General features: G+C 41.5%; 1 protein-coding gene across 1 annotated transcript in view; it reads right to left on the bottom strand.

The window, feature by feature from the left end:
• The window catches only part of UNC5D (unc-5 netrin receptor D), a 606,988-nt gene extending 586,710 nt beyond the window's left edge, over positions 1–20,278 (bottom strand). Inside the window, exon 1 of the mRNA XM_029226506.1 lies at positions 19,843–20,278. Within this exon, the coding sequence (XP_029082339.1) occupies positions 19,843–19,945 (103 nt within the window). The 5' untranslated portion in view covers positions 19,946–20,278. The remainder of the gene's footprint in view (positions 1–19,842) is intronic.
• Between the last annotated feature and the right edge of the window lie 93 nt (positions 20,279–20,371).

Consider the following 20,371-nt stretch of genomic DNA (forward strand, 5'->3'; position numbering starts at 1 on the left):
CTAGCCAGCCACAGGGAAGGGCATTTCTTAGTGGAAGGGGTCTTGCCCTGATTTGTGCTGCCTTGATTGAATGCCCTCTGTCTCCCAAACCTTCCTACTCAAAATTCATCACTCAGCTAGCCTGGTTATCGTTTCCTCTGGGTAAACTTCCTCTTCCAAGATTTGGGGGCTCTTGGCTGTGCTGCCAGAGCCGCCTGTGATGTTTCACTCCCTGCATTTCCCACAATGCCTTGTAGAGTTTATTCTGGCATCTCCCTCACTCGACTGTAAGGTCCCTGCTGGCAATCACAAGAGCTTTTATTTCTAGATCCCAGTTTCTTGCACAGTGACTCAACACGGGAGTAGTAGTAATAAATATAGATAAAATATTACACATCAGAATTATAATAAGTACTTTGCATATATGGATTTACCCCTATTTACTCACAATACCCCTAGATAATAGGTACTATTACTGATCCCCATTTTACAGATGAAGAGACGGCACACAGAAAGGTTAAGCAATTTTCTTATGGTCACACAGCTGATTAGTGCTAAAAAACTGAATTCTAACTCAGACAGTCTGATTCTAGAGACTGTGCTTTACCACTATATTCTTCATTGCCCCTTTCAAAAATAATGTGTACACCTTAAATATACTCAATAAATGTCTTTTGGAAGAAGTTTTTTTAAATATTCAGATGCATCACTTAGAATCTGTAATGACCCAAGAAAAGCTAGTTAATGCCTTCCAACTTTATTTCCTTCTCCATAACCTCAACTTGTTCCCCTTGAGGACTAAATTTAAAAGGTCCTATAATCTGGCTAGCACGATACGTGGCTGTGCTAAACACATGTTAGTTCCCTTGCCCAAGTACACACCAATGGGGTTAATTCTATTAGTGAATCTCAGCAATGAAAGCCCCGTTAGAAACGCAGGTTACTAATTTTACCTGAGGTGATCATTTGGCCTATAATTAATATTGCCAACTATTATTAGTTTGTACATCAACGCATGCACACTCTTTGCCCAAAGCAAGGTCAGTCGTACATAATACCATATCCACGGCAGGGGTCTTACTGCTGCAATTTTCCTTTCGATGTACAGGAAGCAACAGATAGGCCCTGAGGACAGCAAGGACCATATGAGCCAGGGTCCAGTCCCAACCAGTATAAGACCAGCAGAGTGGGTCTGTCATCCAGCCAGGCCCCAGAGAGCCAGATGCTGTCATTTCCAGGCTCACGGTTTAAACTATCAAAGGTGAAAGCAAGACTGATATTCAAGGACATTTACAGGTTAGGAAAAAGCATAATCTATAAACTGGTGATACCAGAGACAGCAGCCAAAGACAGAACCAAGAAGATGGATTTCCACACACATTTGCTTAGGAAACCCCTAAAATATGTGGTGATGAAGAAGTGGCTTGGAAAGCTACTTTGTTGTTTACGGAAGTACAGTTGATTTATAATATCATGTTTCAGGTGTACAACACAGTGATTCGGGAAAATTACTTTGGAAAACCAACCGTAGCTGGCTCTAAAAGAAGTATTATATCCAAAGAATCCTGGATATTCATGTACATCTTCTTTGTTATCAAGTTGGAGGGCATCATTTTTTTAATTTAAAATTTATTTTAATGCATTATAATGACAAAAATCTACTGTGGGGGATACAAATAGGATTTCTTGTACTACTCATATAATACTTTTTTATTGAAGTATAGTTGATTTACAATATTGTGTTAAAGTTTCAGGTGTACAGCAAAGTGATTCGGATACATATATTTTTTTAGATTATTTTCCATTATAGGTTATTACAAAATACTGAATATAGTTTTCTGTGCTCTATAGTATGTCCCTGTTGCTTATCTATTTTATGTATAGTAGTTTGTATCTGTTAATCTCATACTCCTAATTTATCCCTCCCTCCCTCTCTCCATTGGTAATCATAAATTTGTTTTGCATGTCGTGACTCTGTTTGTTTTGTATATAGATTCATTTGTATTACTTTTTAGATTCCACATAAGTGATATCATATGATATTTATCTTTCTCTGACTTACTTCACTTAGTATAATCATTTCTAGGTCCATCCATGTTGCTGCAAATGGCATATTTCATCCTTTTTTATGGCTGAGTAATATTCCAGTGTGTGTGTGTGTGTGTGTGTGTAGTGTGTGTGTACACACACTACACACACACACCACATCTTAAAAGTTAGAAGGTACACTGATATGACAGTAGGAAAGAATTTACATGCTAGAATGAAAACTGACCTGGGCCCAAATCGCTACTCCCACTTATTGGAAGTATGGACTTGGATACGTATATTTGACTTTTAATTTCCTTATTTCTAAAGCAGGTAATAACACCTACTTTAGAGGATTGTTGTAGAAATTAAAGCACATGTATGTTAAGCCTCTAGCATGATGGATGGCACGCAGCAAACATTACCATTATCACATATGATTATCAAGCCAGAGCTCATCCAACACACAAATACCCATTGTAGTTGGTAACGATTCATCCATTCATCTATTCATGTATTCTCTGAATTACTAAAACGGGCCAAACAACAAGTATTCCAAGATTCAGAAAACTAGCAGCCCCTGTATCAAGGTATTTTATGAGGAAACACAAACAGACATTCAACTCACTACAAAAACTACCAGCTACAGAACTCTGATACCATTACATATACACACACCTAGGGGAAACACTTTTGAAAGTTAGGAACTGTAGACGTTTTCACTTTGGAGGTAAGTACTTTGACTAGGAGATAGGGTAGGGATGGAGGGATGGATGAACTGAGAACATATGAAGTCATGGCATACCATAAAACACGGTCTTCTGATTTTAATTTTCTACATCTTAATTATATCAGATGCATTTTATTAACAAATTAGAGTAAGAAGAAGGTGGAAGGGGACCTGGCAATGACTAATTGCTCTAATCTTAATTAATTTTGCCTAGGAAAATTCCATACAATTGTTTGTTTCTATCCAACTCCAAGAAAAAAAAATGCAGAATATAATTTGAGTATATGTAATGCTATTGTTGCCCTTGGCTCCCTAGAGACAAGGCTTTAGCACAACTGAGACAACCTCCATACACATAAGAACAATAAATATTCTAAAAATTGTATCCCTATTTTTTCAAGTCTACAATAGTCAGAAGAACACATATTGGCCAAGGTTTGATTCATTCTGACGCGGAGATAAAACCAGTATGTGGTGACATACAGAGAATAGGAAAACGATCCTTCAAAGCTATCTTGGGAGAGTTAAAAACAAAAAAAAAACAAAAACAAGAAATTTTAAAACTCTGTTCTGAATGTCAAAGTAGTGCTTCAATCAGTGCCCTTCTCATACTGAGAGATAAAAAATAATTGTGCATCTTATTTAGTTGGCTCAGTTAACACAAAGCTCTGCTATGTAACTCTTCTAAAGAGCCTGCTACCCATGATCTTGGGCACTACAAAGGGTGTGTCCACTAGCTTTGGTCAGTGGTTGAAAAATAACAAATATGTGATAATTTCACATTTTCCAAAGCACTTAAGATATGTCACAGAGGTACTCAGAGTCTGCTACCAAGAAGTGAACATTCCGAAAAGACAGGAAGAGCAGAATTAAAATATCTGGTTTAGTACTTGGGTAACTGGTTGTTCCTCTTTCCAAAAGATGAAGGATAGGAGGGGACAGCAGACACCTGCTGACAACGAGAAGCACCGTGAGAACTCCCCTGAGGTGGAAGCACCTTTCTGGATGATCTGCTGGGGATTTCCGTTCTCTTTAAAACTTTCCCAGAGGACGGTTTTTTAGGGACACTAGTCCGCCATCTTCTCAGTCTGCCGGCTTCCTGAATACGCTATTCCTTGCCTCAGCAACAAAAAAGACCTTCCTGTATTTTCAAACTTCTTACAATGAGCATATAATATTTTTATGTCAGAAAAAAAACTTCCATCCAAAAAAGCTATTTGGAGTAGATGCAAATAAAGCTCCCCTGGGCTCGTTAGTTGTGTTCATCTAACCATGCAGCCCACATGTGAGTAAAAGAGTGGAGAAGAAAGCATCCGCTCCAAGAAGTTCTGCTGTCAGCCCTGCTGGCCCCCTGACTTAGCTTCTGGACGTTCTCCTGCCCAGAAGCTTCCAGCAGTAAACAGTCAGGTGAAATAAACATTGAGAGTCCCCCATGCTATTCCTCCTTTGGAACGCTCACTCCAAAAGTGTGATCATCCCAAGATGCACTTTCCAGGACCAGTCACTGGGCCAAAGGGCTATCTGTAGTTGGTACCCTCGTCTCTTTTTTTTTTTCCTATAATTATCCCTGTTTTGGACCCTCAGTCCAAATACCTAGCGCCCTGAAGTTCTCTTCTGATTATACAAATTCCCAACTGTACAGCCTCATTCAATCACAAACCTAGCATGCTTTTTTTCCCCAGCAATATCTCCCTGACAAGGAATCTTTGAAGATGTGTACCAAGTTCTTTAGCTAATTTGGACTACTGTGATAACAGCTAATACTGTGGAAGTGGGTTATCCTTCCTATAGTTTTTATATTTTATTAGGCGGGGGAAGCACAATGATTTCATCCAGATTACACATCTAAAGGGTGGAATGACAGGACTTATTTGTAAGCTCACTTGAAGGCTTTGGTTTTTTGCTTGTTTGATTTTCACATATAGAACACCTTAAAAACCTAACTTAGAGCAGATATAACCCGGTGCTAGGTGCTGAGGAGACACAGTAGAATAGAAAATTGTCTCTGACCTCAGGTGATAAAAATCAAGAGTGAAAGACATAAAAGAAGAATTAAAATATGGTCTGACTGGTGCAGGAACAGAAGTGATGTCAAAGTATGGAAACAGCATTCAACAAAAAGAGATTTACCTCTAGGAGTACAGAGACTCATGGACAGTGGTCCGTAAGAACAGTTCTGTTGAACAAGAAGCGTGAACAAAGGCCCAGGGACGTGAGTCAGCAGAGCTGCTTGGGTGATGCTCGATATTTCCATGTGATGTGAACATCGTGTCCGTGCATGTCCGAACATCACTGTCTGAATCAACCAGCCAAGGGGTCATGGACCTGCCACGTGGGTGTCTTCACCTGTTTTCCAGTATCTTCATGTTAGTTCCTACTTCTGGACAGCATCTGATATTATCAGTTCTATGGGCAAAGAACTGAAGTGAAAGGTGTTCTGGAATAAGCTCAAGAAAAATAGTCAGGGACCCACCAGGGTATATGACCTTGGGCGTTGCATTTAAACTTTGCAAATCCCAATGATCATACGTGGGCAAATACAGGGAGACTGGCTGGATAATTTCTAAGATCCTTTCAATTCCAAACCCCAATTTAGGTCAATGATTTATCATATAGCTATTCAGTAAAAGGTATCAGTTTCTGCTCAAAAGTATCAAAGATGAAAAAACATAAAGCCTGCTTTCAAAAACCGAACGTGAAGCAAAAGAGAAATAAATATACCTGAAACAATAGCATAAGGCAGGATATGAGAGGTATAAGAAATGTACAAAATGCACAAGACAAAGGAAATCGTGGGACAATTTTGAGGCACAGCATGGAGTCCAGATGAGTTGAGGGTACATGAAAAAGCAGTAAAAAATAAAACCAGAAAGGTCTGCTGGAACTATTGGAAGAACACTTAGCACCAGACTAAAAAATCCCCGTGCATCTATGAAACCTTCGCACGTTACAAAGGTGGCACTGCAGATCATCAGAAAAAGGAGGGAGACCCCTCAATGGTTCTGTGACAACTGGTTATTCACATGAAAGAATGAAATTAAATCCCTAACTCAAACTCTAACGGAAAAAAAAAATCTATCCTAGGTCGATTAAAGGCATAAGTACGAAAGACCAAAATTAGAAAATTTTAGAAGAAATACAGGAGAATATAGTTCATGAGATTTAGGCAAGATTTCCTAAGCACGACACAAAAGAGCATAAAACCATTGATAACATTGATTACATCGAAATTAAAACTGGAGTTCATGAGAACTTAACATTAAAAAGTCAAGTCATCAGAAAATATCATTAAGTTAAAAAAAAAACTGGGGGAAGAAATTCCAATCACACATTAACACATTTAAGCTTACTAAAAATATATATATATACACATATATACACATACACATATGTGTATTTAAAGCTCCCTATAATTCAATAAATTATTAATTTAATTAAATTATTATTTTCTATTAACAAATAGAAAAAATGAGCAGAAGACTTGAGTAGGTGTTTTGTAGAAGAAATATAAATGGCAATGAAATAAATGAAACAATGTTTAACTTCATTAGTAATCAGGGATATGGAAATTAAGTCCATGTGGAGATAATCATATTATACCCACTAAATAAGCAGAAATCTCTAGGCCTGGAAATATCAAATGTTGGCTGATGTGAAGTGATGGGAACTCATACGGCTGAAAAATGCTTTGGCATTATCTGGAAAATTTAACATGTTCATGCTCTGGGTCTTAGTAATCTACTCTCAGATGTATGAGAAACACTTGAAAAGTGGGCGCCATTGACGTGTACATGAATGTTCCTAGTAGCACTTTTCATAAGAGAAAAAAACAACCTGAAAACAAGCCAAATGTCACTGAGAGTAAAATAAGTCAATTATGGTTTAGTCACAGCATCAAATATTGTACAGGAGGGAAGTGATTCAACAATAGTACATCCAATAACATAGCTGAAACCTAATACTGGGTGAAAAAAACAATTGCTGAAAACTATAATATATGTCAAAAAGAAGCAAAAGTGAACGCTGTTTAGGAGTACGTACGTATTTGTGTAAAATAGTTTTAAAGACCAGGAAACGATAAGCACAAAATTCAAGCAATATTACTTTTGAAGGAGAACCAGAGGGATGGGAGTTAAAGAGAGTCATACAGATGAGTCGTGTTGATAATGGTTTATTAATATGGTGGTAAGGGCACAGATATCCATTTTAAATTGATTTTTTTAAACTAAACTCATGTGCAACAACTGGTTACAAAATGTCTTGCTTTTGATTTCACAGACAAATAGGGAACCGTTGGCAGTTGTGAACATATTAGAAACATTTGCTTTATTTGGAATTCCTATGCCACATTTCCTAAAACAGCAAAGAGGCACCAGCTGTCCCCGCCCAACTCCTTAGTCAACAACAATGGTGCTGACTGGGGCCCTGCCCTACACTGTAAGGAGCTATACTGCTTTCATCCTTCCGACACCAAGACCAGTACAAAGTTATTAACCCACTCATAAATGTGATCACTTATCATTTACATCCTGGACCTAAAACATATTAGATGAGAATTAATAGGAATGTCCATTTGTGGGCCCCTGTGCTTTTGTTCAGAAGGGAAACATGGTGCAACCTCCAACCTTGGGTTCTTAAAACTCTTCTCCATGATTATATAATGTTTCTTATTTAATCACATCTCTTTCATGAATACCTAAGTTCTTCCATCCTAGCAGAAAAAGTCTAGCTCCTAAAGACTGAAATGTTGAGTGCCATTATCCAGTTTCACTCATCCAAGTCATTTGAGATCCAACATGGAAATATAACGCCTAACGTGGAGGGGTGTGCGAGGGAGAAACATGGGTGGTCACCTTTATCCCTTACACTTTGCTGTCTCTAAATCTCAAAAAAGAAGATCAGTTTCTACATTTGCTCACAATCAATCCACCCATTACACCAGCGGCTCTCAGGCTTTGATTCCCAAACTAAGAATAACCTGAGGAACTTAAAAAAATATACATCAGTGGATCCTCTCCCCTGAGATTTGGGCTCAACTATTCTGAGATGGCTTAACTGTTCTGTTCTTGGCATCAGCTTCTCTTCAAAATTTAAATTACAAACACACGTATTTCTCTAAATGGGGGTTACATTAAACTTTTGGTGCTCATTTTTCAATCTACTATGTTTCAATAAAACTGTTTAAATATTAAACATCAATTTTAAACTTAAAAAACTGATAGCCACACATATTCAAAGCACCTGTCTGTGTGATCGTCTACACCTAACCCCGGGCGACAATACTAAAGATGTCAGCCTTTCTGTGAGTTTGAAAAAAAAAATAATGGCTTTGGGTGATGACCAGGAATTTGTAGCTTTAAAACCTAATCACCATTTCCAGCAGCAAGATCTTTCACTGATAACTGCTAAAAATAACCAAACCCTGAATATTTTGATAACTAATCACCAAGAATCTGAAGTTTTCGACACCCTCCACATCTAACACTTTCCCAGTAAGGTGGCTTCAAAGTGAATAATCATCATTACAGGGTCACCGGGGTTTATAAGCTTCAGCTCAACTACAGCGATTGCATTTTACAAGTTATCACGACCGTCAGAAATGCAGAACTCAGCTTTAAAATAAAGAACAGAGAATGCATGAGAAGAAGCAACGGAGGCTTTTCAAATTAGATCCTCACTCTCTTTGGATGCAAATTCATGGCCTTTTGAGGGTATCATTGGCAAGCTGCTGCCAACATCAGAAGTTTTCTGCGAAGCGAAGCGTAAGTCGATTGCTTGTGCATCTTTAAAACCTTCTCCACCTACTGGTCCTCTAAGTGGCCAACTACTGTATCCATTTGAATAAAACCGCCTCATCACAACAGACCTAGCATTCCAGCTGGAAAGTGTTACCTTCGTCACACATGAAAATCCAGACTTAAACAGGGAAAAATGGAAATTGGAAGTAATTTACTTATCCAGATAAGAATTAGGAGTTGTGTGGCAAATACCGTTCTGAAGTTATTTCCTTGGGTGAAGCATAAGGTTTCCTGTTCTAACTCATGGCACTAACATCCCACAGTACAAGAGAAGTGACTATCTTCATCCTATGTATAGATTTTTTTAAATAATTATATTTAGAAAGTATTTAGGGTCTGCTAGTAGATTCACACTGAACAAAATTGTCACCAAGGATGCAGAGCGTAAGTAATTGGAACAAAAGCTTGACTCACTGTAAATTCCATAAAAACACAAAATAAACCTATAATGTAGATATAATGTAATATAGATAACAATGTAATACAATATCCATCAGCTCTGCTACAATGAACTAACTTGAGCCCCTCAAATCATAGCCCCAACACTGTACGATTCAGAACAGTGCCAAAGATGAAAAATCTATCCTATTTCAAAGGTATTTAGAAAAATATAAACATTTTAAATAAAAGGAAAGCATCCTCTAACAGAAGTGTAAAATGATCAATAGGCTTTAGTCTTCTGGTATCATTCTTTTCATTTCCTTGGTGCCTCTATCAATTGCTTTTGTTATTATGGGCCTGAAAAGGAGAAGGGGCAAGAACAACATTGAGAAAATGAAGATCTGGGTTCATGGGCAAACACTGACAGAAATGACCTCCTACAAGTCCAGCAAGGTACGCTGCTTCTCTAGACTTTTGTTGCCCATGTAGAGATTTGAGCTTCAGCCTAGAAATTTTAGGGCCCTTTCCAGCAATATAATTGTATGATTCTTCTTTACAAATGGGATAGAGAGGCACATAGAAACTCAGTGATCAAATTAGTGTTTTTCATATGTTAAATAAAAGGCCACTCAAATGCTTTTGATCTTCCGCTTTTAGACAACGCTCCTCAAATGCTAAAGGAACTTCTCTAGGCGGGAAAGAGACCAGCAACTTAAAACAACCTTGTACCTATATAGACTACTATATTCAAACCTCATGGAAACAGCAATCCCCAAAACTACGATACATACACAAAAAGAAAAAGCAACCCAAACACAACACTAGAGATGGTCATCAAATCACGAGAACAAGAGAGGAAGGGAAGACAATAGACAGTGTGCTCCTTCACAAAGCTAGAAAAAGCTTTATAGGCAGAGCTCAAAGACAATGATTGAAAATGAGGACCAACTGACTCCCTGATCCTTTAAATCTCTTAACAAAAGGTGGAAAAAGTCACTGACTTGAGACACACTGGAAGGTTGAGTGCTGTATCTTGTGACTCTTGCTTAAACTAAAGGTGTTTTATTAAAATGATGTGAGAAGAGTTCAAATCTGGAAATTTACCATGAAATAGCATAGAGGTGGTTTCTGCTAAAAAAGAAAAAGTCAATCGAGCAACCATGGGCCCACGCACCCAACTGGGCAACAGTGGGCTGCCGTGGAGGATTCCAGCCCCCGCGGCCCTTTCCCACCCATCCCACCTCTGCTGCTGCAGTAGCATATGTATGCATTAGTGTACAACCACTGATTTAAGAGAAACCGATACATAAAATTACACTTTTATTGAAGATGCATTCTTAAAAACGCTAAAGCCAAGGCTCACCAGCATCATTCCTGAAGTCCTACAAAGTTGTCCTGAAAATTCTACTTTCAGAGTATTTGTTATCGAAGGTTTTGATGCCTATTTAAAATGCCAAGAAATGCTTCCTGAAATGATAAAAAAAAATACCATGAATAAAGGGTACTTGAAAACGATACACAGCATCATAAAATGTTAGAGCAGGAAGGAGCTTTCACGATAATTGCGTTACTTCTTCTCATTTAAGAAATAAAAGGAACCAGAAAAAAAGTGACATGTTGGAGGCCATGTAGCCTTGAACTTTGCAGCCCACCACACTGCTGGAACGGGAAGGCCGTTTTGACTTGAGGAGGAGACAGGAAGCAAGAACAGACTGAGAGCTGGGGGTTAGATGGGAGAGACCAGGGAGAAAGAGAAACGGGAGCGCTCAAATTAAGAAGCTAACTTTCAAGTCAAAACTGTGTCTCCGTCTCGAGTTTAAGTGTTACTAATGGCATTTAAATTAACAGCATGGAAGTTTAATGATGTAAGTTTGCCATAATGATGATATATGACATTCTACTAATACATAATACATACACACAGATATCCATGCATTAAGCACTTATCCCCTTGACAGTTATTAGTAATGGCTGTACAAGTAATGGTGCTGTCTGTTGCAGGATATGACACGGGAGAGCTGTCTTTTCACATTGCTATCCGAGACGGATGTACATTTCAAGCTGTCTGCTAAACTTGAGAAAACAGCCAATAGGTTTTAGTTTTCATTCTTGTATTTGGGGTGGGTGGGTTTGTTTTGTTTGTTTTCTCCAAGGTGAGAAAAAAATGACAAACATTTTAAAAACCTTTCTTTCTTTAAAGCAAACCCCCAAACACTTACATCCCACCCACACACCTCACACTGACAAAACCTGTGAACCTCCTGACTGCTTTTTTTTTTTTTTTTTTAATGGGAGACAACTTTGGAAATTTCCTGATGCAAGCTGCCGGCAATCACTGTAGCTGCTGGTCCCTAGGCTGAGAGAGATACAAGGGTCACCTATTCGGATGAAGGACAGTTACAATCTCCTCAGCTCCTTTCAAAAGGCCTACAACACACATATTTCTCTGGCAAAGAACTTTATTTTGAGGTCTGTATTTTTTTCTATTTCTTTCTAAAATAGGTTAGATAATTCTTAAAGACACGTTGATGAAAATTATTATCGCAAGTCCAAATGCACTGTGCCACCACACACCTTCCAAATACCAATTAAAATACTTTCACCTTGCTCCGCAACTACACACAGAAAGAAAAAATAAAGCACAAAGTTAATAATAAAGACAAAGTATTTAGAAAGCGATGCAGATTATGAAGCCAGTACTATATTTCTAAAGAGTGTCTGGTGTCTGTAATGACAACTTTAAAATAAAACTGCAGAACTAATTGTGATTTTTATTTAACGAACTAAATTTTAAATCCTTTGTTGTTTTCAAGAAAACATGGGACTCCCCTGGTGGCACAGCGGTTAAGAATCTGCCTGCCAATGCAGGGGACACGGGTTCGAGCCCCGGTCCGGGAAGATCCCACATGCCGCGGAGCAACTAAGCCCGTGCACCACAACTACTGAGCCTGTGCTCTAGAGCCCGTGAGCCACAACTACTGAGCCCGCGTGCCACAACTACTGAAGCCCATGCGCCTAGAGCCTGTGCTCCGCAACAAGAGAAGCCACCGCAATGAGAAGCCCGTGCACCGCAATGAAGAGTAGCCCCCGCTCGCTACAACTAGAGAAAGCTCGTGCAGTAACAAAGACCCAATGCAGCCAAAAATAAAATAAATTTAATAAATTTTTTTTAAAAAAAGAAAATACTATTGCTCAGCAAGTTCCTCAGAACTCTGTCCATACCCCTTAGGCCATACCGCAGTATACCATTTTTCATATATTCACAATTTTACTTGCCTCAAACCACTGCTGCCACATTTCCTACCATCCCCTCTTCCAGATGACACCACTTCTGTTCATAACCATGAGAAACCTAACACCACATAAACTCAGAAGCCAACACGGTATCACTGAAATTTTTTACTCGTTTCTTTCTCTGTCACACGTGTTCATGTACCCATGCCCTGTCTCAAATACAATGTGAGCAGAATGTTGTATGGTCCAACTTAAGTGCAACCAATCTATTTGGTAATAAAATAGAACGACCTCATAGTCAAAAAGGCCCAGAAACCATCTGGACACTCAGCTGCTGGTCCTAGTACTAGTTGTGGCTCTCTGTCTAGCCTTGGTTGAAAAAACCTCTAAACCTTAATTTCATCCTCTGTTCAACATCAGGGTGAATGTAAAAATCCAAAACAATCCAAACTGTGAATGCACCTGAAAAATGTCGAATTCCATGCAAATGAATTATTATGCAAAAGAGCCATCCGTGATAGTGTCACATCTTACACTTAATCATCTTTGTAGAATAATCTATCTAGGGACGTAGGCTTTTCAATCTGTTGGGGGGCAGGAATGTAAAACCCTCTTACAGTTATTTAATTTCTTCTGGCAACTAATTTTCCTGAATGTTTTAGCACCATATTGAGTAAATTTTAGCAATGTTATCCTCAATATTATTTATACCTTAATGCAATAAGCTTAGAGTAAAAACGATTGTTTAGCGTGTGTTATGGGACCAGCACCTCCAGGTGCTGGATAAGTAACAGTAAGCATGATGGGCATTGCCAAGTAGACGTAAGTGTCCAGCAGCAAGGAAGGACCCAAAACCTAGTCCCACACCATGTTGTGACAACAAGGACCCAGCTCCTTGGCGAGCATCCCTATCCCATGTGAACATTCCTCTGTTTTTGTTTCTAACCAACTGTTTTTGTTCTACCTCTTCCTCAAGTGTACCCTCGCTCTCTCAATATCCTGAACTCGGGATCGTTTTTAAGTGCAGCGCCAGGCAAGAGATACAGTAAGATAAAAGGGGGTAGAAGCTTAGCAAAAATCTGACTTTGAGCAAACTGTTCAACTTCTGGGGGACTCAGTTTCCTCTTTCTTACAGAAATGAAGTAGATGCAGACATAAGTCCTCAATTACTTCAAAATAAAATCCAAGCCTTTGAAAATACTGCATCCATCTTTACAAGTGCCAGAAGCAAGACGCTGTATTACATCAGAATGGTACTCCCAGAATGTCTATTTGTTTTATGAGTAGCTCTAGGTTTTTGTGTGTTAAAAGTGACATGTGTCTTTGCCTATTCTTCTGTCACGTTTACAATATTGTTACATAGAATTCCACTTCGTACTGGCTTCCAAGTTAAAATCAATATTAAAAATCAAAAACAAACCCCCAAAACTTGAATTATTGTCATCCATGACCCTGTTACTCCAAGTGTGGTCAGATGGTGTCATCTAGAAGTTTGTTAGAAATGGAGGCTCTCAGGCCCCTCCCCAGATTTACCAAATCAGAATGTGCATTTTAACAAGATCTACAGTGATTCAAATGCACATTAACATTTGAAAAGCCCTGATTTGTATGTTTCAAATATTACCAGCTTAGCTTTCATAACCCAAGATCATTGGGTTTCCCTTCCTCTTCCAGTAGATTTTATTAAATTAAATTCAAATAAAGATGCTAACTACTAAATAAGTACTGTGACGAGGCAGAAACCACCAATCACCTGCAAACAACTCTAAAAGGCATGCCACAAATTTCTTTACAGGCAAATCTTCTAGTCCAATATTTAGTAAATACATTTGCTTTTATAGTAAGTGAGTAAAATCTATGAATGATATTAAACATAGTTATTCCAGTGTTGGTTGGACCCTTGAAGTAGTCAGGATGACGTCGCTTTAGCCTCTAGTACCTCCTGCTTCCTTTGCGTGTCTGCCAATCACTTACCTTCTGGGATGTCTGCAATGTCATTTTCCCTTGCACTTACCTGAGGGAGAAATTACACCATTCAATCAGCAAAACAATGCATCTTGTAAAGTCCATTCTGAGCCAAGTTCCTCAATGTTGTGGTGAAATTACCCCATATTATTCCTCCCAGCCTTACAAGGCCAGGTTCAAGTGGAAACATACACTTAAGTGCCAAGGTCTCCCTTTCTGGGGAGGAAGGCTCTTTTGCATTTTATGAACCAGAAATTTAGGGGCAGAAAGTCAGTACCTGCATTAAGTGAGGCTGTTACTGACTTCACTTGGAAGACAGCTTTTGGCTTCCAGCTTTCTTAATTAGGAAGGAAACTGTCAGAAGAAACTGATCATATAGGAAAAATACAGGCCTCCCTGTACTCTTGTCCTCTTGGAAACAATATTAGGAAATATTTTACATCCTGTTGTGGTCCCACTTAAGCCGAGAAGAGTACTACGTGTTTTGGTTTCTATTTTAGCCCCATCAACACAACCCGAATACTTCTGCCCCTAATTTCTCAGTCCAGTGAAGTCCAGAGGGGGCAGGGGTGCTGTGAACAACATATGCGGTCCACACTGTCCTGCACACAAACCCACTTTCCAAAGAAATCCTCCAAAAGCACAAGAGAGTGTGCAGTGGATTTCTCACGTGGTCCAAACTGAAATACATTAACATCCTCCTAATTCTGAAAACTATCTACGCACAGCATGTGTATGCTCACAATAAGAGCATACAACGCAATGTGGTACAAACAATTAAAAGTTCTTTTCAAAGTGGAAATGCAAAATAGAACGAATATCTATTTTCTGGAAATGAATCTAGCCATCTGCCTTGCAAGAGCCGCAGGAGTACCCAAAACAGCAGAAACAGCAGCCTCTGGTGTTAACAATCTATTCTCAAATCTCATGCTTCACATTTCCCCGGCAAACAAGGCTAAAAATACAAGACAGGCAACAAATAGTCTCTTGGGTTCTGCCATTCCATGGATGGCGTATTCAGAGTAATATTTTGTGTTGAAATTCAAAACTGGGGGGGGGAAAGCAAGCAAGCTATCATATTAGAAGCTGGCACTCAGAATTTTAAGTGTGAATCTGATCCCAAAGTATATTAAGCTGAATGGTGAGAGGGTGGCTGTTTGCGTACAACATAAATCTCTGAGACGTATCTGAATACAGCTATAGATTTATTTAAGCTCCTCTAAATTCTTCTCCAAGTCTCATAGTTATAGAGATATAATTTTAGTACTTATGTCACCAAAATATCAGGCTCATTTTGTTTTCGGCACAGTTTAGAAAAGCGTCTTTATTGTGGGCTCTGGAGTCGGACTGCATAGGTTCAAATCCAGGCGCCACCACATACTAACTCCGCGGCCTTGAGCGAGGTACTTACCTTCTCTGCGCAGCTCTTCTGCTATCTTCAAAAGGAGGATAATAAGAGTACTCACCTCAAAGAGTTATTTTAAGTTATGTTAAGTTACTTTAAGGATTATGTAAGTTAATGTGTGTAAAACTCTTTAGAGTAATGAATGGCACCTGCTAAAGACAGTCATTACTATTATTATCTAATATTCAAGCAAGACTGCACAAATGCCTTCTCTTAAGGAACAGGCATAACACAAAGAGTGGCAGCAACACGATGACAGGTCTCATGACAGTGGTGGCCATGAAGCAAATGACTGGGTGCGCAAGCAAGCGTCTTTACCTAGAGTATGCGGCCAAGAATGACAGAGGTAAGTCCCCCTTGGTTATTCGGTCATGCTGTTAGTTCATGAAGGCGGCAGAATAAGGAGGACAGAAGACAATGACACGGCTGGTCAAGTAGCACTGTCCAGTGTACGGGACAATCAGAATTAATGGCAAAGGTATAATCAAGGAGGGGGACACATCCGGGCTCTCTGTGAACATCTGTGCCTGGCGCTTAAGAGGACATCCTGCATCACCACCACCACCTTCCTTAAGAGAATGTTATGGAATAAATCTTTCTTCATACACTTGGTCTTCGGGATTAGACTGTAACACGTACAGTCTGGGTCCCCAGCCTCCATATTTTAAAAAGAAAGAAAGACCCGAGGGAGTGATACCAAATTTCTTGTTAAACCTTGAAAGTTGGCAGTATTTCAAGTTGGGTCCTTATTTGGTAGAAGGAGGATGATAAAACGTTTACAAGCCATTGAGGCAACAGACAGAAAAGTGCTTCTTCCCTAACTACTAAGACAGTGGGGTCTAGAACTACGAGCCCCGCTCAGTCATAGAGTTTTGATGGAACTCACGGAGGATTCCTGGGGTTCCATAGGTTTCCCCAACCTATGGGGTACCACTTAAAGAACCAGAGACCCACAGATGGGTCATTCAAAGAGTGAGGAAGAATGGAAGGCTGACATTACTATTTTTCCTGGTAAGATTATGAAAAAGGGTGACAGATGCTGCCGCTATAGGGTCAGGTAAGAACAATGAATCTCTTCTTATCAGCTGAGATACTTAAGAGATTTCTTGAGCAGAACCCTTTGTCAGGCAGGAGGAAAAGATACCACCGGACTGCTCAAACGAAGAGTACAACCCAAGAGTCACAAAAAGAAAAACCCACCAAGAAATTACAAGAAAAGGCTCTTTTCTCATAGCCCTTTGGAGGGGAAGATTCTGGAGGAAAAAGAAATAGAATGCGGGGTGGCGGAGGCAGTAATTATGTTCGTTAAGGAGAAAGTGAACATAGATATAAAACTGCAGGAACGAGGTAGGTAGATGGATTTAAGTATGCGTAAACCATGCGACCCTATTGTGCCTATAAAACAGATGTGTATTTCTCTTGCCCTTAATGCATCACTATGGTTACCATAAGGAAGATTTCATTGTCCACGAAAATGTTTAAAAGAAGGACTTGTGTGAAAGCTCAGCCCAGCTAAGATCATCTTCCTCCCTGCCTTCAGACTGGGATATCTATGTACAGTATCTAATAGAGGAATCACAACCGGATCAACAGCAGTGCTCCTTTTTTTCAAAGAAGAAAAACAAATCAGTGTGACAACATGATGTGGATTCAATTAGCACTTGGCAGGTCATGAATAACTTTTAAAACCCCTTCTTTTAACTTGGAAAGTGTTAAAATATACGGTAATCATGGTACCCAAGCGCTTTCCTTACAGTAAGTATGCTATCCATCAAGTACATAAATCTCAAGAATTAAGTCTAGCTTACAAAGGAGGGAACCAGAACATGGCTCCTTGGGCCACTACTAGTTCCTGCAGGCGGTCCCTTGCCCCGTGTATTTTCCTCGTTGAGGACATTCAAAGCCAATCATCTGAAATCTCGTTACAATTTTCAGAGGGTTTTACATTAGGTACGGAGGGAAAGAAAAGGGGAAAAAAAGGAGTTGGTACAATGATCTTGGAAACAAATAAATGATAACTAATGGTAAAGAAATGGCTACTGAATTGTTCAATCTTCTTATATAATCAAAGCAAATGGCATAATTCTGTCTATCCTGTTGTTTCGGGAAGGCGGAGTACCTTGGTTCAGACCAACATGAAAAGGCTTGTAGAACAAAAAAACTATTTACTTGGATAAGTAAGAACACTGCAGAGCCAACCCCAGAGAATGCGGTGAAACTACTCAGCAAACATGTGCCCTGGGTGCATCTCATCTTGCTTTTAATGAGCAGGCACCTTCCTGAGCTGGGAGAACTTAAATAACTTTGAAACGCGCCCTTTGTTCTGAAAACCCTAATTGTACCCACCTGTCCCAAGCCAGGTTATGTGGCTTCACAGATTTTATAGCCTGTTTACTGCTCATTTCTTGGGGAATCTCTGACAGGTGCTAAAGGTAACAGACTTTCTGCCCCAGAAAGTAAAATACCACAAGGGAAATATTAGTCAGATGTACTGCTCCACTCCATGTGTCTTGAACATTACTATGATCTGTGCAAGACATTTGTTGTAAATAAGCCTGCGGAGTGTACAGTGTGTTTTCCAGGAGTCCTCTGAAGAACAGCTTGCAGACAGGAGGTGCTAGCCTTAGTTTCACAGCCAGCAAAACTCCATCCAAGAGGCTTTTGGCAGGTCCGCACCTCTTGTTTCAAGCTGGCTTCAAGACAGCCCCACCAACCAAATTCCAAGGGTCAGTATGTGGAGTCAGTCATTCTTTAGGTGTTCAGCATAGACAGCAAGTGGAAACTCAGACATTTAAATCAACACTCAGAAAAGGCCCGCTTTCCCCCCAATAGTGTATTAAAAACAACTCAGAGCTGACTTTGCAAGGAGGCATTCTCTGTAGTAAATTAAATGGCTGAAGCTTGTGTTTCTCCCAGCGAGGAAAAGAACTATGCTTCACCATCACCTAGTGTGTGCAATCACTTGAGGCTCATTTTTAAACCTTTCCTGCTTTTTAAAAAGCCTGCTCCATTAAAAAAAACACAAAAAACAAAAACTTTTCAGGAAATGAAATGCAAATAGTCACTGAACAGGATCATAAAAGGGAAAAACCTCTATCCACTTTTTTCTTTTTTTAATTCTTCATTCCAGACAGCACGACTGCTTTTAACACACCGTTAGCTTTTATAAAAATGAGATTACAGTGGTTTTTCTGTGATCGTCCTCAACCCTTTCCACCCTTTCCTGTCTCCCGGCTACTCACAATACGTTCAAGGTAGAGGTAAGGTGGGCAGATCAGTTTCATCCCTCGCCAGTCAAGCGTTAGGTAAATCATTTAAGGCAATTACAAATTCTAAGCCTAATGGATGACACCTAGGAATAAAGAAAGAGCGGGAAGGAAGAGCTTCCGGATGATTTCAAGGGTAAAGCCACAGTCCTCAAGCTACGTGTAAACTGCCTCTGATCAGCTTCAAAGCAAGTCCGCGGTTTTAAGTTCATGCTTCCAGTCCTCGCTCAAGGTGGAGCTGAAACCAGGTGCAGAATGTCACTCTGCCGGAGCCCAGAGGATCCAGGAAAAATGGGGTCTACGTTTCTAAGTCGGAAAGAAGCTGCGGCTTCCCAGCCGCTCAGGGGGCCCCGCGCTCACGAGCTCCCGGGCTGGAGCCGGCACCGGGCAGCGAGAGGAGGCGCCGGGTGGGCGGCCTCGGGCCAACTGCTAACCCGGCGGGGCACTGCCGGCGCAGTTAAACGCGGACGGTGCACGCCGCTCTCCCGAGCTCCCGCACACCGCGGCCTCCTCGAAAGAAAGCCCACTGCTGCCCAGGACCTCGGGCTGCTGTCGCCCGAGAGGTGTCGAGCTTCGCGGACTTCAACCTGGGTGCTGCTCCCCCAGAGAAGAGGCGCCCTCTCCATTCAAGCGCACCCTCCAGAGACTCTCATCACCCGGCGCCCCTCCCCAGGAACTCTCGGACACCCCTACGGGCGCCCACCCGTGAACGATCTCGCCACGGAAGGAAGTGAAGAGGACTGGGGGGAGCGAGATTGGAGCGAAGAGGTGGGGACTCCAGTCTGCAGCAATTGGGGAGGGCTCGGAAAATGCAGCAAACGACGAGAGGAAAAGAAGGGTAGGGGCCCCGGTCCAGCAACCTGTAGGGCTGCAGCTGATCGCGAACTTGGGGTGGGAGACAATGGTCCCCTCGGAGGTCCTCCGCCCGAGTCTCACCCCGCTGCGCTCAGCGCGCGGAGAGGTGCAGGGCGCAACTTGGGAAGCCAACGCCATAGGTACGGGTCCCGCTCGGCCGCCTCGCCCCCGGCTCCGCCTCCCGCTCGACCCCGCGCTTACCTCGGGCAGCCGCAGCCCCCGCCGCCCAGAAGCAGAGCCCCAGCCAAGGGAGCCACCGGCGCGCCCCTCCAGCGCCTCCTCTTGCGGCGGCCGCTCTCCGCATGCTGCTTGCCCCGCTCGGGAGTACGGATCCTCTTCTGCGCCCCGGCAGCCCGGGAGAAAGGCACGGCGAGCCAGGGGCCGAAGCAAGTGGGTCCCGGGGGGCTTCGGCGAGTGACTGCTCCACCGCCGCTCCCTACAGCAGCAGGGCAGGGCGCTCCGAGCCGCCGCGCGCTGGGCACCCAGAGGATGCGCGCGTCCCCATAGCCTCCCACGGCGGGGCGACCGCTGCCGCCACGGTCACTGCCCGAGTCACCCGCCGTCCCTGCCGCACTGCCCGCTCGCGGCGTTCCAGCCGCCGCCGGGTTCCGGACTAGGGAGCGGAGGAAGGAGCCCGCAAAGCTAATGAGACACCCCCCCAGAGGCCGCCCCTTCTCCTCCCCTCCGAGAGGCAACCAATGAGCCGGGCCGGGGCGGGGCGGCGGCGGCG

The sequence above is a fragment of the Monodon monoceros genome, unplaced genomic scaffold (assembly GCF_005190385.1).
Source record: "Monodon monoceros isolate NGI ecotype Baffin Bay Population unplaced genomic scaffold, NGI_Narwhal_1 Super_Scaffold_17, whole genome shotgun sequence".
NCBI lineage: Eukaryota > Metazoa > Chordata > Mammalia > Artiodactyla > Monodontidae > Monodon > Monodon monoceros.